Source organism: Rhinolophus ferrumequinum, assembly GCF_004115265.2.
Source record: "Rhinolophus ferrumequinum isolate MPI-CBG mRhiFer1 chromosome 15 unlocalized genomic scaffold, mRhiFer1_v1.p scaffold_54_arrow_ctg1_1, whole genome shotgun sequence".
Taxonomy (NCBI): domain Eukaryota; kingdom Metazoa; phylum Chordata; class Mammalia; order Chiroptera; family Rhinolophidae; genus Rhinolophus; species Rhinolophus ferrumequinum.
This window is the reverse complement of record NW_022680357.1, coordinates 15,200,943-15,223,921: the sequence shown is the minus strand read 5'-3', so window position 1 is coordinate 15,223,921 and position 22,979 is coordinate 15,200,943. Positions and strand designations below refer to the sequence as shown.

The 22,979-nt window shown below is 51.9% G+C and overlaps 1 protein-coding gene across 11 annotated transcripts in view; it reads left to right on the top strand.

The window, feature by feature from the left end:
- The first annotated feature begins 6,860 nt into the window (after positions 1 to 6,860).
- Positions 6,861 to 22,979, top strand: part of SYT17 (synaptotagmin 17) — a 51,617-nt gene continuing 35,498 nt past the window's right edge. The window contains exons 1-5 of one of the 11 annotated variants that reach the window (XM_033101265.1): positions 6,861 to 7,492; positions 11,620 to 11,637; positions 12,309 to 12,443; positions 18,197 to 18,345; positions 19,755 to 20,374. In XM_033101265.1, coding sequence (XP_032957156.1) covers positions 18,198 to 18,345; positions 19,755 to 20,374 — 768 coding nt within the window. In that variant the 5' untranslated portion in view covers positions 6,861 to 7,492; positions 11,620 to 11,637; positions 12,309 to 12,443; position 18,197. Of the gene's footprint in view, positions 7,493 to 7,601; positions 7,980 to 11,109; positions 11,169 to 11,228; positions 11,477 to 11,614; positions 11,638 to 12,294; positions 12,444 to 18,196; positions 18,346 to 19,754; positions 20,375 to 22,979 lie in introns of those variants that run through there. The other 10 variants (XM_033101270.1, XM_033101269.1, XM_033101261.1 and 7 more) reach the window with 10 other exon arrangements.

Here is a 22,979-nt window from a genome sequence, read left to right as displayed (position 1 = left end):
ATATACACGGATGTCTGGGAAAATGCCTTTCCTCGTTGGGGTTGCAGAGCTGAGGAAATGTAAAGTCGGTGCCCACTCGTGCCATGTGTCCACTACGTGGAAAGAGACTGTCAGCGGAGTTCATTCGTGTTACGAGGTGCCCTCTATGTGCCTGGCATAGAAATATAGTCGTGGAAGACATTGACAGCGAAAAACTAGAGCTTTCTTCTAGATGGGGCGACGGACCATGGAAAATATAAGGTACTCGTATGTCACACGGTGATATGTATGATGGAGAAAAAGTAAGCAGGGGAGGGGACGAGGGAGTGCATGGGAGATTGTGGAGGTGGCTATTTTAAAGAGGATAGTTGGGGATGATCAGATTGAAATGAAGTTTGAGCAAAACCTTCAGGAGGCTGTTTTATCGCACGCGCTCTAACAAATCCTCCCAGACTTAGCTGTGATGGGGGAAGGTGGGCGGGGGCGTGATCTTGTTAAAAATCCTGTTCTCAGACTCCTCACCCAGAGACTCTGGGGCGGTAGGTTTAGGAGTGGGCTCTGGGATCTGTGAGATAAACACACGCTGATGATCTCGCAGCTTCTGTGGGCCAGGAGGCTGAGCACAGCTTAGCTGGAGGGTCTTTGCTTCAGGGTCTCGCAGGAGGCTTTCATCGAGGTATAAGCTGGGGTTGGGGTCTCACCCAGAGGCTCTGCTGGGAAAGGATCTGCTCCCAAGCTCACACAGAACTTCCCTTCGTCTAGGGCTGGTGGACTGCGGGGCTCAGTCCCTAACTAGGCTGCCTCATTTTCTTGCCAGGTGGGTCTGTCTTTCCACCATGGCAGGTGTGTCACCAAAGCCAGCAAGGGAAAGTCTGCCACCAAGACAGAAATTACTGCCTCATGGGACCTCCTCACAAAAGCGACCTCCTCCCATCACCTGTGATAGGTCCTGTCCACGCTCATTGGGAGCAGGTGACTCAAGGTGGCAGTACCTGTAGCAGGATCGTTATGGGCCATCTTAGAAGCTAACTGCCTGTCACAGACGCGAAGGAGTGAGCCCTGGAGGAGCTCAGGAGGAGGAGTCTAAGAGGCAGGAACGAGCACAGAGGCCCTGAGTGTCTGAGAAATCGTGAGGGGCCCCGTGTGGCTGGAGTGGACTGAGCGAGGCACGGGAGTACAGGGGACGATGGGGGGGGGGGGGTGGGGGGGTGTTAGGTAATAGGGGCCTTTTTGACTTTAAGTGGGAGGCACTGGAGGGGCTTGAGCAGAAGGACATGAGCTGACGTTATTCTCCATCCTCGATACTCCAACCGTGGTCTGTGGACCAGCAGCGTGGCATTCACTTAAAGCTTGTTAGAAATGCAGACCTTCTGGATCAGAATCTGCATTTAACAAGATCCCCAGGTGGGTGGAATGCACAGTAAAGTTGGGGACTTAGTGGCAAGAGAATCATCTGGACGTTGCTGGTTCCCACCTTGGGGGGGCCCCAACCCCCCTTCCCCCCACAGAGTTTCCCATGCAGTAGGTGCCTGCGATTCTGCATTTCTCCCAAGGTCCCAGATGCTGGTCTGGGGAGCGTGCTGTGAGGACCACTGGTGTGCAGGTGGCCTGGTGCCAGGGCTCAGGGCTGTGTAAGATAAAATCCCGGCCTTGAACTTGATCCTAGCAGCCGGCTTTTCTCACAGCTTCTGGGGGCAGACAGCTCGTCAGATCCAAAGCTCTCTCTCCTTGTCATACATCCTAGGAAGGTAGATTTCAGATGCTGCCCCTTGAAACAGCGTTAGTGCCCTCATGCTCGTGCCTAGCCTGGTGCTGTTCTGTTTCTGCAGTTAAATCTCATCTCTGTTTCTCCGGCCGTGGCGGAGAGAGGAACAGGTGGTCACCAGCTCCCTGCTGATACCTCTTCATGTGTTTGCAGCCCGTTATTAAATCGCCCTCAGATTTCCTTCTTGAAGACTAAATAGCTACCCTCTTCTGAATAATGGGGTGGAGAGGCTTTGGCTGATTGTAGCTACCAGCCTCTGACGGGCACATATGGTGGAAATTCTTGAACCAGGGTGGGGGGCAGGAGGGAAGACGGGGTGGAGGGTTTCAAAAGATAGATCATCAGACTTCTTCTTGTAAACAAAATCCTTGGAAGTGATGCCTGCAGACAGCATGCAAAATGAGGGGGCATCCAGTGGGACGCAGGGATCAGCTGGAGGTGAGGCGCCACCGGTGAGTCCAACACTGAACACCATCAGGCCCACTCCCGCCTCAGTTTCCCACCCTGACCCATTCTAGCCAATGGAAGGGCCCTTGTGGGGCAGCCTGGCGGGTGGGGATGAGCCTCCTAGTTAGGAAGTGTCTGAACTTCTCAAAGATGAAGTCCTAGTGTGCCGAGGTCGAGGTCAAACTTTGGACTACCTGTATCAGCGTCTTCTGGTAGGCTTGTTAGGACACAGATCCCGGACCCCAATCCTAAACCTACTGCATCAGAACCTCTGGGGGAGGAGTCTGAGAATAGGACTTTTAACAAGATCACCCCTGTCAATCTCTCCCACCCCAGCTTCTACACACAGTCAAGTTTGAGAACCACTGTCCTTGTGGGTGAAACGGCTCTTTCTCTTCTCCATTCCGGCCACCAACAAAAAAGGCAAACTGTTCAGGGTAAATAGTGACTTATCTGTGTGGTGTATTTGAAAATAGTCGTAGCTAGCATTTCTTGAGTACTTCTTCAGGGGCAGGAACTGTGCTAAGGGAGAGATATAGGCTGGTCCGTGGAGTCTTCACCTCCAGGAAACAGTGGCTGTTAATAGCTCATTCCCTGAGAAGGAGGCACTGCGGCTACAGATTAAATGCTGGGGGGAAAGAAACCACTAAGTTTGAACTATGTGCTAGCGCCTCACGTGCGTTTTTCTCGTTTGCCTTACCTTACACCTGCCCTGGGGAGGAGTATTATACCCATTCTGCAGGTGAGGAAAACTGAGGCTCCCAAGGATTGAGTGGATTGCCTGAGGCCACACAGCTATTACGTAGGCAAGGCTGGATTAGGAGCAGGATCTCTTGGTGTCAAACCATACGGCCCCTGGTGAGAATGGAGATGAAAGGGGTCTGACTCTTAACATGGGGTTACTTGGTTATGTCAGCCCTGGGGATCATACTTAACAGGTGGCCGTCCTTCCTATTTCCAGACCAGTTGTTTAATTAGCCCGGAGACTTCTTACTTCTCGGGCATTCAGAAACACTGCCCAGGTTTACGGGCACAGCTAAAACGGGATCTAAATGGCATGTTCGGTGAAGCTATATAATTAAAACTAACTTAGGAGACAAATGCCATCAGCCTGTATGGCAGAAATAGAAAGTCACCTCATCAGATGTGCATTGCCTGTACAGATTCCACTGACTGCTTTTGCCGGTCTGGCGCTTTTTAATTACAATAGGTACCCTAAGGTCTGTGGTTTGCATCGCCACCTCCTAAGGGTCCTGCAGAGAAAACCATTATTATGTGCCTGCATCTGCCATCCAGAGCTGGGTCTTGGCGGGGAGAAGGTGAGAGGCCAGGCTCTTTTTAGATGCTATAGACTGAGATGAGCCCAGAAGTGCCACCAGGAGGTGACTGAAGCCTTATCTCCTGACCCTCAGCAGCTCGAGTGTCAGTCTGTGCCAGGAGGGACTGTGTTGCCCATTGGACATCTCCGCCTGGATGTTTCAGAGCCATGTCGTCTTGGGCGTGTCGCTTTTGTCTCCCAGAATCTTTTTTAGAGAACCCACTTCGTCGTAACTCTCTACGTGGTCCTTGTGGGATCATAGCTCACGTTGCCCACACATCTCTGATCACCTGGTCCAGGTAGACTCAAGGAGACTGTTGGGTCTTCTAGACACAGCGCTTGGTCCAGAGGGAAGCATGTGACCCAAGCAGGACCAATCAGGGTTTTTCCTTAAGATTTCATAAAGAGTCTGTCCTGCTTTTGGAGCATAAGCTGTTAAAAAACAAGCTCAAGGCCACGAGTGACCATTTTTCTGCTATGTGAGGCAAACCTAACTCTAGGGGGGAAAAAATCCAGTTTTCAGAGAGAAACTGTGAAGAGGTGAGATACGGAGAGAGAAAGCAAGTCCTCGCGACATCAGTTGTCTCCCTAAATCCAGCCATGCCTGTAGGATTTGCCCTTGGATTCCCAGTTATTGGGCCACCTTTGCTCAAGGTGGATTAAATTGGATGTCTTTCAGGAACTCTGGATAACACACCTGAGAACGATCGTATCCACAACACACCAAACCCTGACTCCTCTGCCAGCAAATGTGCTTTCCTCCAGCGTCCCCTGCTTTCCACGACCTCATCACCGCCCATTCAGTTCCGGCCATTATTCACTGCCGTGACCTTAGTTCAGACACGCATCACTTCTTACCTGCATTGCAGCAGTGGCCTCCTGCCTCCAGGCTTGTCTGCTCCATGCCCACAGACACACACACACACGCACACACACACACACACACACACACACAATCTTTCTGAGCCTGACCCTTCCTGCCCTTCTATGGGGTAATTCCAAGGCACCCAACCTTTGGCCCCTACTCCCTCTCAGGCCTCACAAGGCGTCACCCTCCCCTGGCTCCAGCCAGAGAACCACTTGGCAGTTCCCACTTGCCCCTCTAAGCTGACACACGTGCTACTTTCAGGGGTTCCTAATCCTTTCTGTGCCATGGCCCCCCGCCAGTCTGTTGAAGCCTCTAGACCCCATCTCAAAATAATGTTTTTTAAATGATAGAGTAGAAAACATAAAATTATAAGGAAATTATATTGACAGAGTGATCAGAATAGTAAAACCACTATACTCGTATATATGCTAATATATGTCCGTCTTCATTTATGCATTAAATAGAAAGAGCTAGTGGTGGGCCTCATAACTTGTTATTTTCAAGCAGTAAAGAGTGTAAAAGAGATTTCAAGTTATTTGTAACAACGGTAATGTGATATGAATATACATGATTTCTATTGTTGACCAAATCCCAGGGAAGTACTAATATGGCTGCCTGACTTCACTGAAAGGACATGCTGAATTTCAGGTAGAGGTCAAGGACAATAGAGATGTAAGTTTTTTCTTTTCTAAGTTCATGGACCCCCCCAGAATTCTATCCATGGACCTGCCTGTTAAGCACCACTGGTTTCTAGACTATCTCCCCATCTTTTGTTCTTTGGGGCTCAGCTTAATGTCATCCCCTCCAGGGAGCCTTTTCTAACCCTAAATACACTAGGTTGGGGCCCTCCTCTGTACCCCCACAACCATCTGGGCCCTTCTTCATCACACCACGAGTCCCAGGCAATTGCACATATTCATCAGTCCCCTGGACTGGTGGCTTCTCCCCCGAGACGTGTGAAGGTGACAGCTGCCTTTTCCAAACAGGCACAGCCTTGCTCTGAGTTCAGGTTACACCTCAAAGCCAGACTGCAGGTCCCTACAAAGGGCAGAGGTGGGGACCCCGAAATCCAGTCTTGGAGCAAGATCTGACCCTTCCCTGGTGAAGGGCTTAGAACTGACTTCTCGTTCATTCTTACATCCAAAGCAAGATGGCACAGCCATGAAGAGCTGGGCCTGTCCCTTTCACCTGTTTACCTTGGGGAACTCACTTCCTCTCAGAGCCTCAGCTTCCTTATCTGTAAAATGGGACTACCCACCTTGCAGGGCTCTCGTGAGGGTTTAAAAGAAGACATGTGCAGTGCTCAGCCTTCCATCCTAATAATGACTCAAGAGTTGGAAGCATCCATAGTAGCCATAACTACCATCTATTTATTCATTCAGCAAGCATTTATTAAGTACCTGCTGCATGCCGGGTGCTTTACATACATGACAACATTTAATACCCTTAGAGGTAGGTTCTGTCATCCCCATTTAAAGAACCTCCTGTGCTTGCTATTTTTAAATCCTTAGGGATTAAGGTCCCAAACTAACCCTAAAGATTTCATCCCCCTCCACCCATGACTCTGCACTGTGAGGCAGCCAGGTGAGTGGCTGGGGCAGGACGTGGTTTAGGGGGTCTTTGAACCCCAGCTTCTCTGTGCGAGATACCCCCTGGGCAAGTGACTTCGCCTCTGTATGCCTCCTTGTTTCTCATCTAAAGAGAAACAAGGAGTAATAGTTTCTCTTTTTAGTTTTAGTTCTTTTTAGTTTCAAAAAAAAAGTTTTTTTTTTGAGGTGGGCACTAGTAATAGTGCCCACCTCACGGTTGTCAGAGAATGAAAAGATTGAATTGATGTGCAAGATTTCAAACAGTCTCTCAGGCACGCGGTCTCATGGGAAGCCGTGGCAAGTCCTTCGTGTCCCTCAGGTTCCCTCTGGGAGCACCTGTCCCAGCAGGCACCCCTCTCCACCAGGCACTCCTTCCCATCAGTGCTGAAGAAACCCTGGATAAATACCACAAACTGGTAGGGGTTCCCACCGTGTGGGTTCCGAGGCCCCATGCTGCCAGCTGCCAGCTGTCATGCCTCTGTGAGTGGCTGTCCCCCTCTGCACCTCAGTTCCCTCATCTGTGAATTGGGGACAGTTGCAGCACCTCCCTCAACAGCAGGAACAGAAACATTGGGTGCCCACTCTGGCTGGACACTCTGCTGGATGTATAGGAGTGAGCAAGGAGAAGGAGCCAATGGAATGGTGCTTGTTAATGTTGAGTGTTTGTTAATGTCGAGTACAGTGGCTGCCAGAGTTATTAATATAAGCTCTCACCGTGTTACATGCCATGGACTCCAAAGGAAATATTCCATCGCTCAAAACGTACATGTATGCTAGATTTTTACCCAAAATATATCACATCTTTTGCTTTTCATTTCATTTATTCCCACAAAGCAGCCCTGGAGAATAGGCAGGGCAGAGATTTTATGCCATTTGTATTGACAAAAAGAGGCGCTGGGAGGTTAAGAGGCTGATAAACTGGTGACTGGCAACTGGAGATGGCTGGGCATCTCAAAAAGAGAACCGGCGGAGGGCAGTGTTCCACCTGAGATCCCTCAGTGGGGAGCCAGCCCCAGCCCTGCGGCCTTGGGATGGGAGGATCCGTGTGGAGTTGGCCTCCAGGCCCAAGCTGCACAGCCACGTGGGCCGGCTGTGGGGTGGACACGCCCTGGGGCGCAAGCTCGCTGGCGCGGAGCTTGGAGCGGGCAGAGGCGCGCGCGACTCCCGACGCGACGCTGGGTGGCGCTGCCGCACCGCCTCGCGTCAGACCTGTTGCGCCCAGGGTACAACTCCGGCCGGTTTAGGGTAAAGGGGCGCTCCGTTGTCCCCGGGCGCCCCCTGCGAACCCGGGCCGTAGCACCCCCTCCTGGGGCCCCTGACACCCCACCTTGACTTGAGGCTCCCATTCATTTGGCCTCTGCGTTCTTCGCTGCAACAGTTCTAGGCGCGTCGGGTGAGGCGGGAATAAAGTTTCTCCAAGCTGGTCTGGAAGAGGGCTGGGTAAGGACCCGCCCGGCTCCAGACTCCATGGCCGGCTGGACTGTTGCCCCGTCGGCTTCACGGCCACCCTGGGAGCTCTGCTCTGGGTAGGTGCCAGGCCCCACGCGCGCGATGCACTGACCCGGGCACCGCCCCCTCCCACCCGCTTCCCCATCCCCACCCCCTCCCCCGCCTCTGGCCCCGCCTGCGCCGGGGTCGCTGCAGTCCCTGCGGCTACCCCTGGGCTCCCTCCTAAGGCGCCCGGGCCTCATTCCAGCCTGGGGAGCGCCTCGGGGGGAGGGCGGGACAGCAAGGGAGGCCGAGGCGGGGGCCCCGGGCACCCCAGCTCCCAACCTGCGAGGCGGCCCGGACTCCGGGAGCCGGCACGCTGGGAAAGGCAAGGACGGGGCGGTCGGCGGAGGGGCGGGCGCCGCTCATCAGCCACGCCAGTCACGTCTGGGGCCACCCGGCTGCCTTTGCTTCCTCTCCCCCTTGGCTCTCTCCCCCCTCTCCTGTTGGCGAGGGCAAAGTGGCTGTGGCGGCGCTATGCCCGGGCCGGAGTGAGTCGCGCGGGCGAAAATGGCGTACATCCAGGTAGGGCCGAGGCTGGGGGGCCGGGTCCGCGGTGGGGGGGGCGCGCCCCCTTCGACCGGGAGCGCCTGGAAGGGAGTGCATGCAGCTGGGCTCCCACGAACTTGCCTCGAGGAAAAACAGGGTGCCCGAGGCAACCTGTGCGCCCTAAGAGAAGAGGCTGGGGTCCCCCACACCCCAGAATGAAGGGCCCCCTGCAGATTCTGCATGGGCTCCCTCGCCTTCTGGGGAGGGAATGGGGGTTGGGGCGGACTTTTCTCCCCACTACCCTTGCTCCCTCCTTTTGCACCCCACCCCCGGGGAGGGGCCGCGGGGAGGGCGGCCTGGGGCTCGCCAGCCACCCGGTCCGCCAGCTGCCGTTGCCGTGGTGACGGCTCCGGCTAATTGGCCGGCAGAGCCAGCCTGAGGCAGCTGTTCCGGCCAGGAGGGACAAGGACGTCGTCTCTCTCGGGCACTGGGTGCGGAGGGATTGGGGACACCCCAGAGTCGTGGTGGTGGTGGTGGTGGTGGTGGTGGTGGGGCGGCCGATTACTTCCGGCCATTGCATTGGGGTTGGGAGTTGCGGACCCCAGTCATCTTTAGGAAACTCCCCCAAGAATCCTTGGGCTGAAATTATTTCCAAGCATGTTGGGGGCGGGGGGTGGCTGCTTGACTAAGAGACCTTTCTCCTTAGTACAAGGCTGGAAGTGGTGACAGGTCAGCGCCAAGGTCACGCAGTCAGACCCATTGAGCTGCTGATTCTGGGATGGGCTCCTCAGAGCCGGCCAGAGAAGACTACATGCTCCCACATCCAGGGTGCATCTGGGTTCACTTCTCTTCCCCTCGGCCACAGTTGGGGGGCTTCTGGTCCCCTAGTTCCCCTCTAGTTCTCGCACCCCCTCATCTTTTCCTCAGACTTGTCAGTCTGCCAGGAACTCTGTGCTCTGTCACCTGGCGTAGGCTCCTCCTCCTGTCCTGATAGATTAGCTCCGTTGGCTTCCCTTTCATGAAATCCCTAGGTGGTCTTTTCAAGTTCATTGAAGGTCACACATACTGTACACCCACTGTGTGCTGGATATTGTTGGCAGGACTATTCAACAGTCACTGAAACCGTTGGGTGACCACCTACTATGTGTGGGCACTGGGGGTAGTTCTGTGAAGACAGCACAGTCCCTGCCCCTCAGAATGCACAGTCTGGCGAGACATGAACATTAGAACAGGCTTCTGTCGTTCTTAGTGACCACCTTCAGCACAGAGAAATTAGGTGACTTGCCTCAGGCCACACAGCTAGCTGCTGAGCGGGTCATGGTGAGATCTAAAGGGGGGTGGTGGTGGCCGGGATCAGCGGGGGTTTGTTAAGCATGGCGTTTGAGTATGGCCTGGTGATGTTGGCTTAACTCCTGGAACAACTTCTAAACTTTGTCTGTAAAGGGCCAGATAGTAGTTTTTTCTTTGAGAGCTGCAAGGTCTGTCATAACCACTCACCTCTGACTATGGCGCTGAACCGCCACAGACAATAGTAAATGAGTGGGCGTGGCTGTGTCCCAATAAAACTTTATTTGTGGACACTGAAACTTGAATTTCATATACGTTGCGTGAGTCAAGAAGTATTCATCTTCTTTCAACTGTTTTTCAACCATTTAAAAATGTACGAAACATTCTTAGCTAGAGTGCCGTACAAAAACAGGCTGCAGGCCGGATTTGCCAACCCCTGTTCTAGAATGTCTGCGTTCTACTTCTTGTTTCTGGCTTGGATCAGTTCTCCTCCATGGGGTGAAACACAGGAACCCAGTGGACCCAAAGTGAGGAAAGCCTCAAGTCAGGCAAGGGGGCATTAGAGCGCCTTCTCTTTCCTCTTTCTTCACCTTCCTTGTTTGCTCTTTGCTCCTTGACACTCATTCTGCACCTGGGCCTTGAGAAGGCTGGGTGGTTGTTCCTTAGCCGGCGCCCGAGGTGGCCTTGTCTCTGCTCATGATGGTTTTATAAATGGTTCTCTTTCCATCACCACATACCTGGGAAACCCCTGAATGAAGAGAATGGGTTGTTTTGACAAAGCATCACTTGATCCTAAGCGTTGTAAAGCACTTGCTCTTGTGAGCCCCGCGAGGGCAGATAGCCTTTTGCTGTTCTGTTCACTGCCGAAGCTGCTGGGACGGTCCCTGGTGCCTAGTAGGTGCCAGCTGGTGTTGGCAAACCACCTTGTTCTCAGAAGCCACTGAAAGGGTGCAGATATTTTTCTGCTGGGCAGCACACAAGCATTTTCATAGTCAGTGTCCCAGCTTAGCCCTTCCACTAAAGAAAAGAGGTAACTGAGGCTCAGAGTGGCCCCCTGACTTGCCCACGGCACATGACTGGCCGGTGGTGAGGCCAAAACTAGCGGCTCTCCACTCAGCTCTTTGCGTGGCCCCCTAGCACCTCCAGGTCTTCTTCTAGTTTAAGTTTTGATTTTGGAAAAGTGTGTGATTAGTGCCTGAGACTTTGTTTCCCAAGCTGCAATCATTCCCTTATACTTCAAGGATTTTGAATTTTTCCCAAGGTACATACCACCTGTACCGTTATTTACTTAATTTTTTTTTCTAAAAATGAACTCGCTTTTTTAACTTTAAAAAAAACATATGAAAGGGAAACTTGATGTCACTACCACAGTAGAAAACCAGGATCACAATATAAACAGGAGACAACTGGAAAAAAGAAGCACAATGAGAAGAATGCCACATTCTTAGATTCTAACTGGAAAAGGCTTTTTCCAAGGCTCAGCCAGGGTCTTCTCTCTGTTTAAAAAGGAAGGGGTGGGGAGAGATTTGCAAGTGTTAGAAAGATGTTAACATACAATGGTACAAAATTGAGTCTGTCTCCTTGCAAAAGAATTGAAAAAGACAATAATTGCCTCTGTCTTGATTCGAAGTTATGAGTTCAAGTCCCTTCTCAGTTCATCTCAGGCCCATGTCCCAGGCTAGGATGCGGGACTCGGCGTAACCTACCTGGTTTACTTGGCCTATTTGGGAGGCCATCAGCTCTTCCCTGGAAGAGGGGAGGGAACCTGTGCCTCGGGAACCTGTAAGAAGAAGACCGGGTGGGAGGTGGGGCCAAAGAAGGGAGGGAGCCCCTCCCTCCCCGAGGACCCGATTATGGCTTCCTTGTCGGCTGGCTCCCTCTTATTTGTGGGTGGTCATATGAAGCTCCCCACCATCACCATTGGAGCAGAACTGGAAGGTAGGGCCTCCAGGAGGGTGGGGAGCCAAGTCACATTCACTCGGTGTCTGCCTGCACGTTAGCCAGTCATGTCCTTTGGAGGTTGGCTACATGGCTGTTTCTATATGTGAAGGTTTGCTCTTCTGAAGTGTGGCTGCCTTGGATAGCATGACTGTCTGTCCGCCTGCTCTGATTCATAACAGCATACGGTGCAAATCAAACCGAAATGCTCAAGTTTCCCATTTATTCGGTGTTGGTTAGCCGGCAGGCTACCAGCAGCCCTGGAGATAGCAACACCTTGTTAGGAAGTCAGCTCCCTTCCCAGGATGGTAAGTGGAAAGATCCAGGGCTTTTTTTTTTTTTTGCTTTTTTGAGTTGCTGGACTATTGCTAAACTGGTCTTGTCTCTCTCTCTTTGTCACTTCCTCACCCCGTACATCCCGTGGCCTCCTCATGGATCTCTAAAAGGGCAGTTGGAACCTTTAAACGAGGTGGGTTAATTCTGTGATTCGTTTGGTCTGGCTTCTAATCAAGAAACGCTTGCCTTTCGTTTTGGAGTCTCCTGTGAGGCTGTGGGGAATATTGAATATTAAACAATAACCAGATGTTGCTAATGGCGTGGTTTCCATGCCTGTCTGTGGCAGGGAGATCCCGGTGAAAAGACACTAGTTGACAAGCTAGGTTTCCCTCCCCACCCCCCACTCATTCCATTTGATTCTCTCTGCTTTCATGTCGCTGAGATTCGTTCTTAAAAAAAATATTTCTGCTTTACTTGCAAGAAGGCAGAGCCCTACTCCTTCCTGTTTCGGGAACATACTGTGTAGCCCTCATGATGTTGAATACACCGCCCACATGTCAAGAAAGACTTTCCCATAAACTACAAAAGAATCTACCTGCAAATGTTTTGCTTGCTGTTAACGGCCCCGGCAGCGAGATGGTGTTTGCCATCTTTGTGCCTGCAGTTGGTAAATAGAAGTGGAAAACATTTTGTTCCAAGCGTTTACAGCCGAGACAGACCTCCTGCATGTCATTTGTCACCAGGGATGGGCTGCCTGTAATTCGGGTGTTTTTCCTCTTCCTCCTCTCCACCCCTCCCTCTCGCGTCCCCTCTCCCCCCCTCCACTGCCCACCTCCCCCAATGGCCTCAGGGTTTTCTTTCTAGAATCTCGGATCTGCTGCTATGCAGATGGACCTGTCGGCACTGCTGTCAAAAGTGCTATGAGGCCAGCTGTTGCCAGTCGAGTGAGGATGAAGTTGAAATCCTGGGACCTTTTCCTGCCCAGACTCCTCCCTGGCTGTAAGTGAAACTGTTTGAACTTGCTCGATTGCAATCTCAAGACCTTTCTTCTCTCAGTTTCTGAGACGGGGTCTGGGCCATGGGAAGCAGGATTTGGGCTGTGGTGGAGGGAAAGGCAGAGTTTCCATGGACCTCTTCGCTGCTGATGAGGACATGCTCTGTGCCTCTCGCTTGGTTTGGCAAGCTGGCGAGACCAGCTGGGGGTGGGGCTTCAGGTCAGCTGGTTTCACATCTTCTGAGACGTGGACTGTGTAACGCTAAGCATGTGGGCACTTTTAATCACGTTGAGTGCCCTTCCAAGCGGGAAAAGTGATGTGTGAGCTTCTACAGTCTTCGGGGGATGTCCAGACTCGAAAGGTTTCCATCCAAGTCAATATGACAAGTTGTCCTAGCACCTGAATCCCGCTTGGCATGTAGTAGCTGCTCAGTAAGTATTAGATGCACAGAGAGGTGGATGGAATGAATAACCACGGCATCTCTGTCGCTCTGACCAAGAGCTTCAGAAACAGTGAAGCCGAAAGCACCTCCAGGCTCCATCCTGTCCTCCAACGCTGTTTATGTTCTCTCTGGCATCTTTCATTTCATCTCCAATTCGTTCTCCTCCCGCGCCTGCATACTTCTCCATCTGCCAGCCGCTCAGATATTTTGGGAACGCAGTTTTGAAGCTTCTCGGCCACGTGTCTGGTCCACCCCTCTGTGGCTGGCAGAGGACCACGGCCAGAGAGTCTGGGCTGCGTCTAAAGGGTCAGCACCTGGGAATCATTGAGTGCCACTTGTGGAGGGGGAGGTTCAGAGAGGGAGAGAGACAGTGCCAAGGCCCAGTGCCGGAGCCTCAGCTAAATCCTTGGGCTGAGATTCCAGAAGCCTGTCGCACCCCATCTTTCCCTCCATATCGGGGGTCATGCCTCAGTCCTCTCATTTTCTCTTCTTAGAAGCAAGTGTCTAATATTTTCAGAACAAGCTGGTTCTGTGGCAGGCTCTGTGGTTTCAAATCCTATTTCTCCTACTTTTATCTAGGTCTGTGACCTTGGGCAAGTTGCTTGATCTCTCTGTGCCTTGATTTGCCATCTGTAAAATGGGGATGATAAAAATAATGGTATTTATGTCATAGCATTGTTGTGGTGGTTACGTGAATTACTAGCACATGGAAAAGGACTGAAAAATGCTTGACACCTGCTTGGCTATCCAAAATGCAATTCTTTTGACCCCGTTTGTGTCTCGGTTTCCTCATCCTTAAAGCGGGAACAGTAATGGCAGTCATTTTATAGGGTTGTTATTAAGACTCATGAGAGACGCACATAACATGCTTAGCACAGCAGTAAGTGTTCATTTCTCTCATTATTAGGTATTGATAGTCTTTGACTGGATGTAAAGGCGATGTTTAGGCGACCCCTTCCGTTAGTCGCCAGTGGGAGCCTGAGTCCTGCCGGTGTGTGCAGAGCTGCCGTGTGTGGTGACTCCATGTCATTAGTCAGGAGCTTATTTCCACTTCCCACGGCCCTTTGTGGTGGACGTTGGCCTCGCCCAGTTCTTTAAAGCCAACTCACATGCGTGCCAGCTCCATGAGGGCAGGGGCTTTCGTCTGCCTGGTTCACTTCCAAAAATAGTTGTGGACCAGCTGACTAACCCGCAGGCAGAAGCTGCATCCGGAAATTCGTGCCAGTCAGCCCGTCGGAAAGTTCATCTCGGTGTCTTTGCTGTTTATTTCCCGCAGGTACCGTGGGATCCACAGGTTAGATAGAGTCCTGTTACTGTGCTCAGGGGATTTAAGATCTAGCAGAGGCAGTAAGGTGGATACTGAAGTCCAGTCACCCCCTAGAGTTGTGCGTTCACTTTCTGCACACCCACAGGACAGTCTTGCATAGAGTTTTTTAATGGAAAAATCCAGGGGGAATGGCTTCAGGCGTAGCTGGATCCAGGGGCTCAGATAATGTCGTGAGTGTGCGCACCTGTGCTCTCTCTCTCTCTCTTTTTTTTTTTTCTGTTACTTTCTTAACAGCAGCAGAAACACCGGGAAAGGCTCTCTTTGTCCTGGCTCAGGGTAAATGTGCCAGTCACTTGATCCAGTTGTTTTTGCCAGGAGGAAATGGTGTCAGGGTCATGGCTGCGTGGCCTGACCATCCTGGAACCAGGGAAAGGGTCGGTCCCACCTGAAACGCATAGAACAGGGGTTGGCACACTTTTCCTGTAAAAGGCCAGATTGTAAATATTTCAGCCTCATAGACTTAGTCTCTCTTGCAATTACTTGCTTCTATCATTGCGGAAGCAGCCACAGAAGGACACTACGTCAATGAATGGGCCTGGCCGTGTTCCCCTAACACTTGATTGACAAACATCAGGCAGTGGATTTGGCCCTGTAGTTTGCTGACCTTTGTCCTGGGCAGTTTGGGTACCGTAACCGGAATCCAGGGCAGACAAACCTGACAAATGGACACGACATCCAGGAAGGATGGGGGAGGTCACAGACAATGAACGTGCAAGCTCAGCTTGTGCAGGGCCTTGGAAGCCAGATTAAGGAATTTGGATTTTCTTCTGAACCAGTGGAGACCCCAGTGGACGCTGAAGATTATAGATGGGTCTCTGATGTTGGGTGTTCCAGGTCCATGGTCACTGAGTTGGATGACAGTTGTGCTTTGCCCAGGCTGCAGACCCTTTGTGTAAGCGGAGGACTCTTTCTGGCGGCAAGGGGTGCGACCCTCTGGGGAAACACTTTGGGCTTTGCCACAAGCAGAGAAGTGGGCTGGAAACCTTGCGGCAGAGCCAACACACCGCACAACTTCAGGAGGTGCCATTCACTAGGTGCTTGTAATGAAGGACACTACCTAGAGTTGTGCAGTCTGCAGCCTGAACAACTGTACACAACCTTTGTGCTTCCCAGGATGAACCAGGCCTTCCTTGAATCCTGGGCAGCCCTTAGTGCATTTTTGGCACTCGACACAATGTAAAATGTTAAGAGAAACCTGTAAAGGGGAGGCGGGTTAAATCATTCAGAAAGCGAATTTACAGCTTGGGCTTTCCCCAGATTTATTTACCGAGTAGGCAGTTGCATGTTATCAAACAGGCAGGGAGTAGAAATGTCAAGTGTACAGGCTTTGCAGTGCCCTTCGTACTGTGACGTTTGAGTCAAGAAGCACAGGACATGCCTCCAAGATGAGCTAGCCCTTTGGGTATGTGATTTTGGGGGGCACCATTAATTGTCACATATGCTTCTGTCGTGTGGGTTCCCAGCTTGTCTTGGCTGGGCTGGCTTGATGAGGGTCAGGAAAACTGGACAGTCTGATGGCTCCTTTTGGGGCAATGCCAGAAAGCCCCTCACTGAAGAGTGATAAAAGTCAGGTTATTTGTCCAACAAGCACGTGTTGAGTACCTACTGTGTACAAAGCTCTACAGGCCTTGCAAGGGTGCCCGGCTCACAGGTGTGGCCCTGGGATCCGGAGTCTGGGATTACTCGACCCAGTTGGGGTTCTACCCTTTAAAAGTGGTGCCAATTCATTATCCATCCTCCCCCCCACCCTACCCAGGGCTTCCGTTTCCCCACCTCTAAAGGGGAGCAGGGATTTTTGTAAGGGTGAAATGAGATGGCTTGGTTAGCATTTAGCACCAGTACCTGTCAAATGGTAGGTGCTCAGCACCTGGTACCTTTGATTCAAACGTAAGTAGGGATCTCACCATGAAGTGTACCCTGGTATGGGAGGGGTGACCAGACGTGCACTCAGGTCACTGTGACACAGGATGAATCAGATGAGGACCACAGAAGAGTGCATTCATCCATTCGTTCACTCACTCACTCACTGAGAAGGTAAATGGGGAACGCCCCAGACGTGCCAAGGTCCGTGCTAGGGCAAGGTCGGCAGTGGGGAATAAGAGACCCTGTCCCCCACATGGAGCTGCGGCTTGGTTTCAGGTGCAGAAGAGAGGCAAGCAAGCCCCCAAAAAGATGAGTTATGTGCAATGTTGACCGGAGAAAAAAAAGTACATGGATAAGGTCTGATGGGGATGGGAGGAGGTGACAGGGACAGCGTGGGGCCTCTCTGAAGAGGTGCTCTTGAAGCTGAGACCTGAATGATGAGGAAGAACCAAGACTGGAACAGCATTTGGGCAGAGGGAACAGCATGGCTCAGTGTGTTGGAGGACAGGCACGAAGGCCTGGTCGTTGCAGAGAAGGCAGGAGTGGCTCAGGCATACACGTGCTATCTGAGAGGACACAACCAGGGTTTCGGGGCGATGGCGTTTAAGCTGATCCTTCAAGGCTGGATGAGACTTCACAGGTGGAGGTGACAGCCACAGAGGTGTGACAGCCGGGAAACAGGCCGTGCAGGTGGGATGCCCCAGTGGCTGTAGCGTTTGGTTCTGTTTTCCTTGGAAGATGCTGCTGCTTTTATTTAAGGGAAAACGAGAAGAATGATTGGTACAGTGTGGCCCCCATTTCCGTGCCCTCCCCTGCTGTTTGCCCCCCCCCCCCATTTCACCTGCTGCCTGACCTATAGGCCAGGAACAGGAGGCAGGCAAGGACTGCATTTCCCCCCTTGTAACATGCCGGGTCTTGTCCTTGCTGTGACCCTTGTATTGCTTTGGAAGAACATCAGATCTGTCTTATTTCGTGCTCGGGATGCATTTGAAGACCTCATAGAATTTGAACTTGGATTTTTCAAGACTAGTTTCCCCGCAGGCTTGAATGTCAAGTTGGGTGGATGCAGTCTCGGAACGAATCAGTCTACTGCTGTGGTCGCTCAGGGCCGTGTTATTAGTAGCATCCATCTCACGGCCACTTTGCCAGCTTTTGTTCCCTCCCTCCAGCATCCTCACCCAGCCCTATGAACATTGGGGGAGTAAGCCCCCTCTGCTGTGATATAATAATACCAGCTGAAACGTATTGAGCACCTGCCTGCGGCATACCAGGCGCTGTCCTAAGCATTTTATATGTGTGAACTCGTCCAGTGTTCACAGCAACCCGGTAAGGTGGGTAGTGCTATTCCCATTTTACAGATGGGGAAAGGGAGGCACAGAGAGAGGAAGGGACTTGCCCAAGGTCACCCAGCCAGGGTTCCAACCAAAGGTTGTGCTCTTAATTACTCCCCTGGGTCTCCCCACCCCACAACCCAGTGCTTTCCATTTTTTCAGCATTGCTCATGCTCACTGGGAGGGAGCACATTGGATCATGCCTGCAGCTAATTCATAGCCGTTTCTTCACATCGAGCTATTGTTCTTAAACCATTGACTCTCAGGGCCATTTTGTAGCTATAGCGCTGCCACTCAAAGAACCTTGCGCGACATTGTCATAGGATATGTTTCTGAAAGATGTTGAATTGTAGACACAGGGACTGTTGAAATTAGCAGAGCATTTCTCACCAAAAGCCACTCGCAAAAGTTGGGACACCCTTAAACAGCCACATGGTTCCTTCCAGACTGAGGACGGACAGGCCTCCTCTTAGCCAAAGTGACACCCCCGTGTGGCAATATCCTGAATACCTTTCAATATCCCTTCCCTCAGCCCCAGCTTTGAAATTATGCAAATTCTTGACAGATTATTTTAAATTGCGAAACAGTCCTTCATATCGTTTCACATTTTCTGCACAAAACAAGACGTTGTTGAGAGTTTAGGGCTATCACACTATTTCAAATTGGGATTATCCTACGTTGCATAAACTGGGTGGGACAGCTGTTTCGTCATGGGTCTGTCCTCCCAAGGACAGAGATGCCAGCCCGCCCCTGGGGGTTCTTTGACAGCCATTGAGACCTTTCCCCTCCTGTAGGATGGCCAGCCGGAGCAGTGACAAGAATGGGGATTCTGTCCACACAGTCAGCGATGTCCCGCTGACCCCACGTAGCAACTCTCCGGATCGGAGATGCTCGTCCTCAGACACGTCTAAGTCCACGTACAGCCTGACCCGGAGGATTTCAAGTAAGTGTCTCTGCTGCGATTGTCCGGGGGTCCTGGCTCCAACAGTTCTGTGCTGCTCAGCCTCCGTTCAAAGCCCGTGAATTCAAATCCCATTAGCCGGGTGTCCAGGACAGGGGAGGAGAGCGGCTTCCCCACACACTCGGCAGCACTCCCCAGGGAAGATGTGAGGGACTGGGTGGTTCCCGGGGCGGGGCGGAGCGGGATAACAGAGCGAGACTGACAGTGTGACGGGAGGACATTGCAGCTGATTTCTGCTGAGTTCAATCAGAAGCGATCGTTTTGACTGGTTCGTGTTTTTCCTGATTACGTTTCATTGAATTGGCTCAATTGGTTGACACTGTCAGCATATATCATTTCAGGCCCCGAAAGGCGGGTGTTAGCATGTTTACAGCAGGGCTTGCAAATCCAACTGGCTCCAGGGGCCAGGCGGGTTGTGTCAGTGGCTGAGTGAACAGCGTAGGATAGGGACACATATCACCCTAATGGCAGCTGACTCTCAACCTGGAGAGTCACTAGAGGTGGGAACTGTGACCAACAGGGAAATTACTGCCCCGTTTAAGGGGCAGCTGCTACTCAGTTCTAGCCATGTGGGATCGTGGGCCCAGTACTGCCTGATCTTTCTAAAGCGAAACTGGCAATCTGGGTTTTTATATGAAGCTTCCTGACTTTTAAACTGAAACAAAATGTATCTATGGTAGCAGGTGGCCCACAGGCCACCCAGTTTGTCCCCTGTGATGTGAGCATATGTGTTTGACCAAAGGGAAGGAGGAAGGAGGGTAAAAGCACAAGGAGTCCCTGAATAAGGTCCTTGAAGAAGTGCAATAATAGCTACTTTGAAGCAGGTGCCATTATTGGCTCCATTTCACAGATGAGGAGACTGAGTCCCAAAGAGTGTAAAGAATGTGCCCTGAGCCACATGGCTTATTACTAGTGAGTCACTAGGTCACGAGCAAGTAGCTGAGTTGGATTTTGACCCAGGCCCTCTGGCCCCCGAGTCCACTCTGAAAGTGGAGGCCGTGAAGGGTAATGGTTAGAGTCAAGCATGGGCCCCTCCTGGCTCCTCCTCTTTCTGGTTGTGCGACCTTTGGCGAGGTACTTCACGTTTCTGTTTCCTCGTCTGTAAGATGGGAGGGGGGGTGGTCATTGGCGAACACCTGTGACGATGAGGTGACTTGATGGGTGCAGTGCATTTAGAACAGTGCGTGGCGCTTAGCTGCGCTGGTGACGGTGACGGTGACAGTGACGGAGCCGATGGGGCCATCGTGGCGCCGCTCAGAGAATAAGCAGCATTTCAAGGTGTGGAGAGCAGATGGCGCGGAGCGATGTGACCATCTGGGAAACGCTGCCAGCTCACGCCGTGGCGCATGTTCGGTCCCCCGAGTTCACTGTGATTTCTGGCGGCTGTGTAGGTCTCGAGTCCAGACGGCCCAGCTCCCCGCTCGTCGACATTAAACCCATCGAGTTCGGTGTCTTTGGCGCCAAGAAGGAGCCCATCCAGCCATCGCTGCTCAGGCGGACCTATACCCCCGACGACTATTTCCGCAAGTTCGAGCCCCGGCTCTACTCCCTCGACTCGAGCGGCGACGACGTGGACTTCCTGACGGACGAGGAGATCTCGTCCAAGTACCAGCTGGGCATGCTGCATTTCAGCACCCAGTACGACGTGCTGCACAACCACCTGACCGTGCGCGTGATCGAGGCCCGGGACCTGCCGGCCCCCATCTCGCAGGACGGCGCGCGCCAGGACATGGCGCGCTCCAACCCCTACGTCAAGATCTGCCTCCTGCCGGACCAGAAGAACTCCAAGCAGACGGCGGTCAAACGCAAGACGCAGAAGCCCGTGTTCGAGGAGCGCTACACCTTCGACATCCCCTTCCCGGAAGCGCAGCGGCGGACCCTGCTGCTCACCGTGCTGGATTTCGACAAGTTCTCCCGCCACTGCGTCATCGGGAAGGTGTCCGTGCCGCTGTGCGACGTGGACCTGGTGAAAGGCGGGCACTGGTGGAAGGCGCTGATCCCTAGTTCTCAGGTAAGGGGGGAGGGTGTGCGGTGTCTTCTCCGGAGCTTCCGTAGGAAAAGAAATGGGGGGGTTTTATTTTACTATTTAAAAAACAACAACAACATTTTTTTCTTTCTTTCTTTTTTTTTTTTTTTGCGCATTTTTAAGACTTTTTGTTTTGAAATAACTTTCAACTTACAGGACGTTTGCAAACACGGTACAGAGAGTTCCAGTGTACCGTTGGTTCATCTAGCAACCCCCATGATAAATCTTCCACAACCAGAGTGTTTGAGTGATGCCGGGACAGTGACATTGGCAGCTGAACTGCAGACCTGACTCAGTTTTCACATGCGTGTGTGTGTGTGGTTCTGAAATTATATCACATATTAATATATAGATTCATGTCACCACCACCCCACTGGGAGCTTTTTGGCCATTGGTTTTCGGTTATTTAATAAGGAGAATGATTGTCCGGGGTATGAAGCTATCCATCATTCTGACTCTCCGAAATTGCTATGGGAAAAATAAAATGAGGCCTGAAGAACAGGATGATAGGTGGATGCTTTTCAGGAAGATTGTGACATTGGCTTCCTTCCCCCTTCCAGCCCAGGGACATGCCATTGGCTGCGTGGGGAGCCACCCACGGACCAGGGGGCTCCTGGTCTCCAGGGGGCTGTTAGAGCCCCTCCCTAGGGCAGTCTGTGGGTGCAACGATGTGGGAGCCGCAGAGAAGGGAAAGACCTGGCCGGTGCAGCCCATCCCCACTGGGGACAGCAGTCCTGTGTGGTGTAGGTGGGGTTACTTTGCATCAAACACACCAAGGTGCTTCTGAAAGCTGAGCTCTACTGCCTAGGGATTTGGTGACCCAGCGTCACATTTGGGGTGCAGGTTTCAAACATGAGGACTGGAGGGGCTGCCCCACTGTTAGAGAGCGTGTGAGGGAGAGAGACTTCAAAGATAGGTTTACCTGTCTCTTTGTTTGGATTCCCCGTGAAGGAGACCCTGAGGCAAGGGAAGTCATTTATTAGGAAGGTGACTCCGGAGGACACACCAGGAGGAAGTGGGGATGTCACATAAAGGACACATTATTTGGCTGGTACCACTGGGGGTGACTGGAGCTGAAACCTGCTGGGGAAACTGGGTGCCGGCGTCAGACTTGCGCCCAAGAGTCTTTCCACCGGAGGGACAGGCAGCTGGGGTGTTTCTACGCCAATTCCTGTCAGCCACGAGATGAGGGCTGCTGGAGGATGCGCAAGTCCACGCTGGCATTTCTGGCCTGTTACTCTGGCAGCTAAAGAGACCTTTGATATCCACAGATGCAAATACGTGCATTTGCTGGCAGCTGGACATGGGCCCTTGTGTGCCGAAGTGGTCAGGGCACAGAGGTGGTGGGCAAGGTGTTGGCAGCATCTGCCATAACCCCAAACCTCCTTCCCATCTCATGATCAGGATATAAGGGGACTTTGCCACGTCTCCTTCTTAATATTCGATGTCACTGGGTTTTCAACTGTCAAGAAACTTAGAGTTGAAAGAGGCAGACCCACCCGACAAAGTAAATTCTGTGTGACCAAACTCTATTCTTCACATCAGTAGAAAGTCCTGGAAACACAGAGAATGTGGACCCCCCCACACCGTGTTTCCTTTAGCTCGGGCTGAAATGTCTACACTAATAGTGCTGTTGGACGTCTTGATAGGGATTTGAGGTACATGCATCTGTCAAACTCCTCTGCTACACTGAAGGTTTGTGAATTTCATGGAATATGCATTTTATCTGGAAAAAAAGAGCCATAAACAAACACTAAATTCTGGTTAATGATATACCTGCTGAAGTGTTTAGGGGAAGTGTATTATGTCTGCAAGTATGTGAGGGAGCAGATACAGCATATTTCAAAACTACTAATTTTAGAATTACTGATATTAACTGTTCATTGAAGAATCGAGGTGATGTATGAAAAGGGGTTCACTGTACAGTTCTTTTCAGCTTTTCTGTATTTGACAATGTTCACGGTAAAATGTTGGCGAGGTAAAGAGAGAAGGAAGCGGAGGCGCCAGGTAGGGGTCATTTGCTGCTGCGGTTGTCGAGGTGGGAGGTGGTGAGCGCCTGTAGCCAGGTGTCAGGTGCAGGTGGACACAGGTGGCTGGTTTCAGGACCAGGAATAGCCCTTATGTAAACAAGGGCCATCAGACAGAGTGGGGACTTCCGCTGTCATGCCGCTATTCCTGTGACCATGGGGGTTCCCAGACCCCAGCCTCAGCGCCCTAAGTCTTGAGTGAGTATGCACTTTAGCGAATATGCTAGAAGGTGCGATTCTAATACAGGCGAACTGTGGACCTCATTCTGAGAAACATAGGGTGGCCCGTGGAAGGCAGGAAGGGTTTGGCTGTTTGAGCTGGACGGCTGGGTATGAAGCGTGACTCTGCCACTCACTGGTGGGTGTTGCGATAGTTGGATGAGGTGGCGTGACTGCTCGAGTCCCAGGACAGGCTGCCATTAGGATTAGTTGTGATGGAGACTTTGGGGGCAGAGCAGACTCCGGGTACGTGCTCTTAGAAGTCCTTTGGGGATAATTCTGTGTCACGTGGTAATATCTTTTATTACCAAGCCAGATTCCCCACTGAGAAGGAATGTTTGATT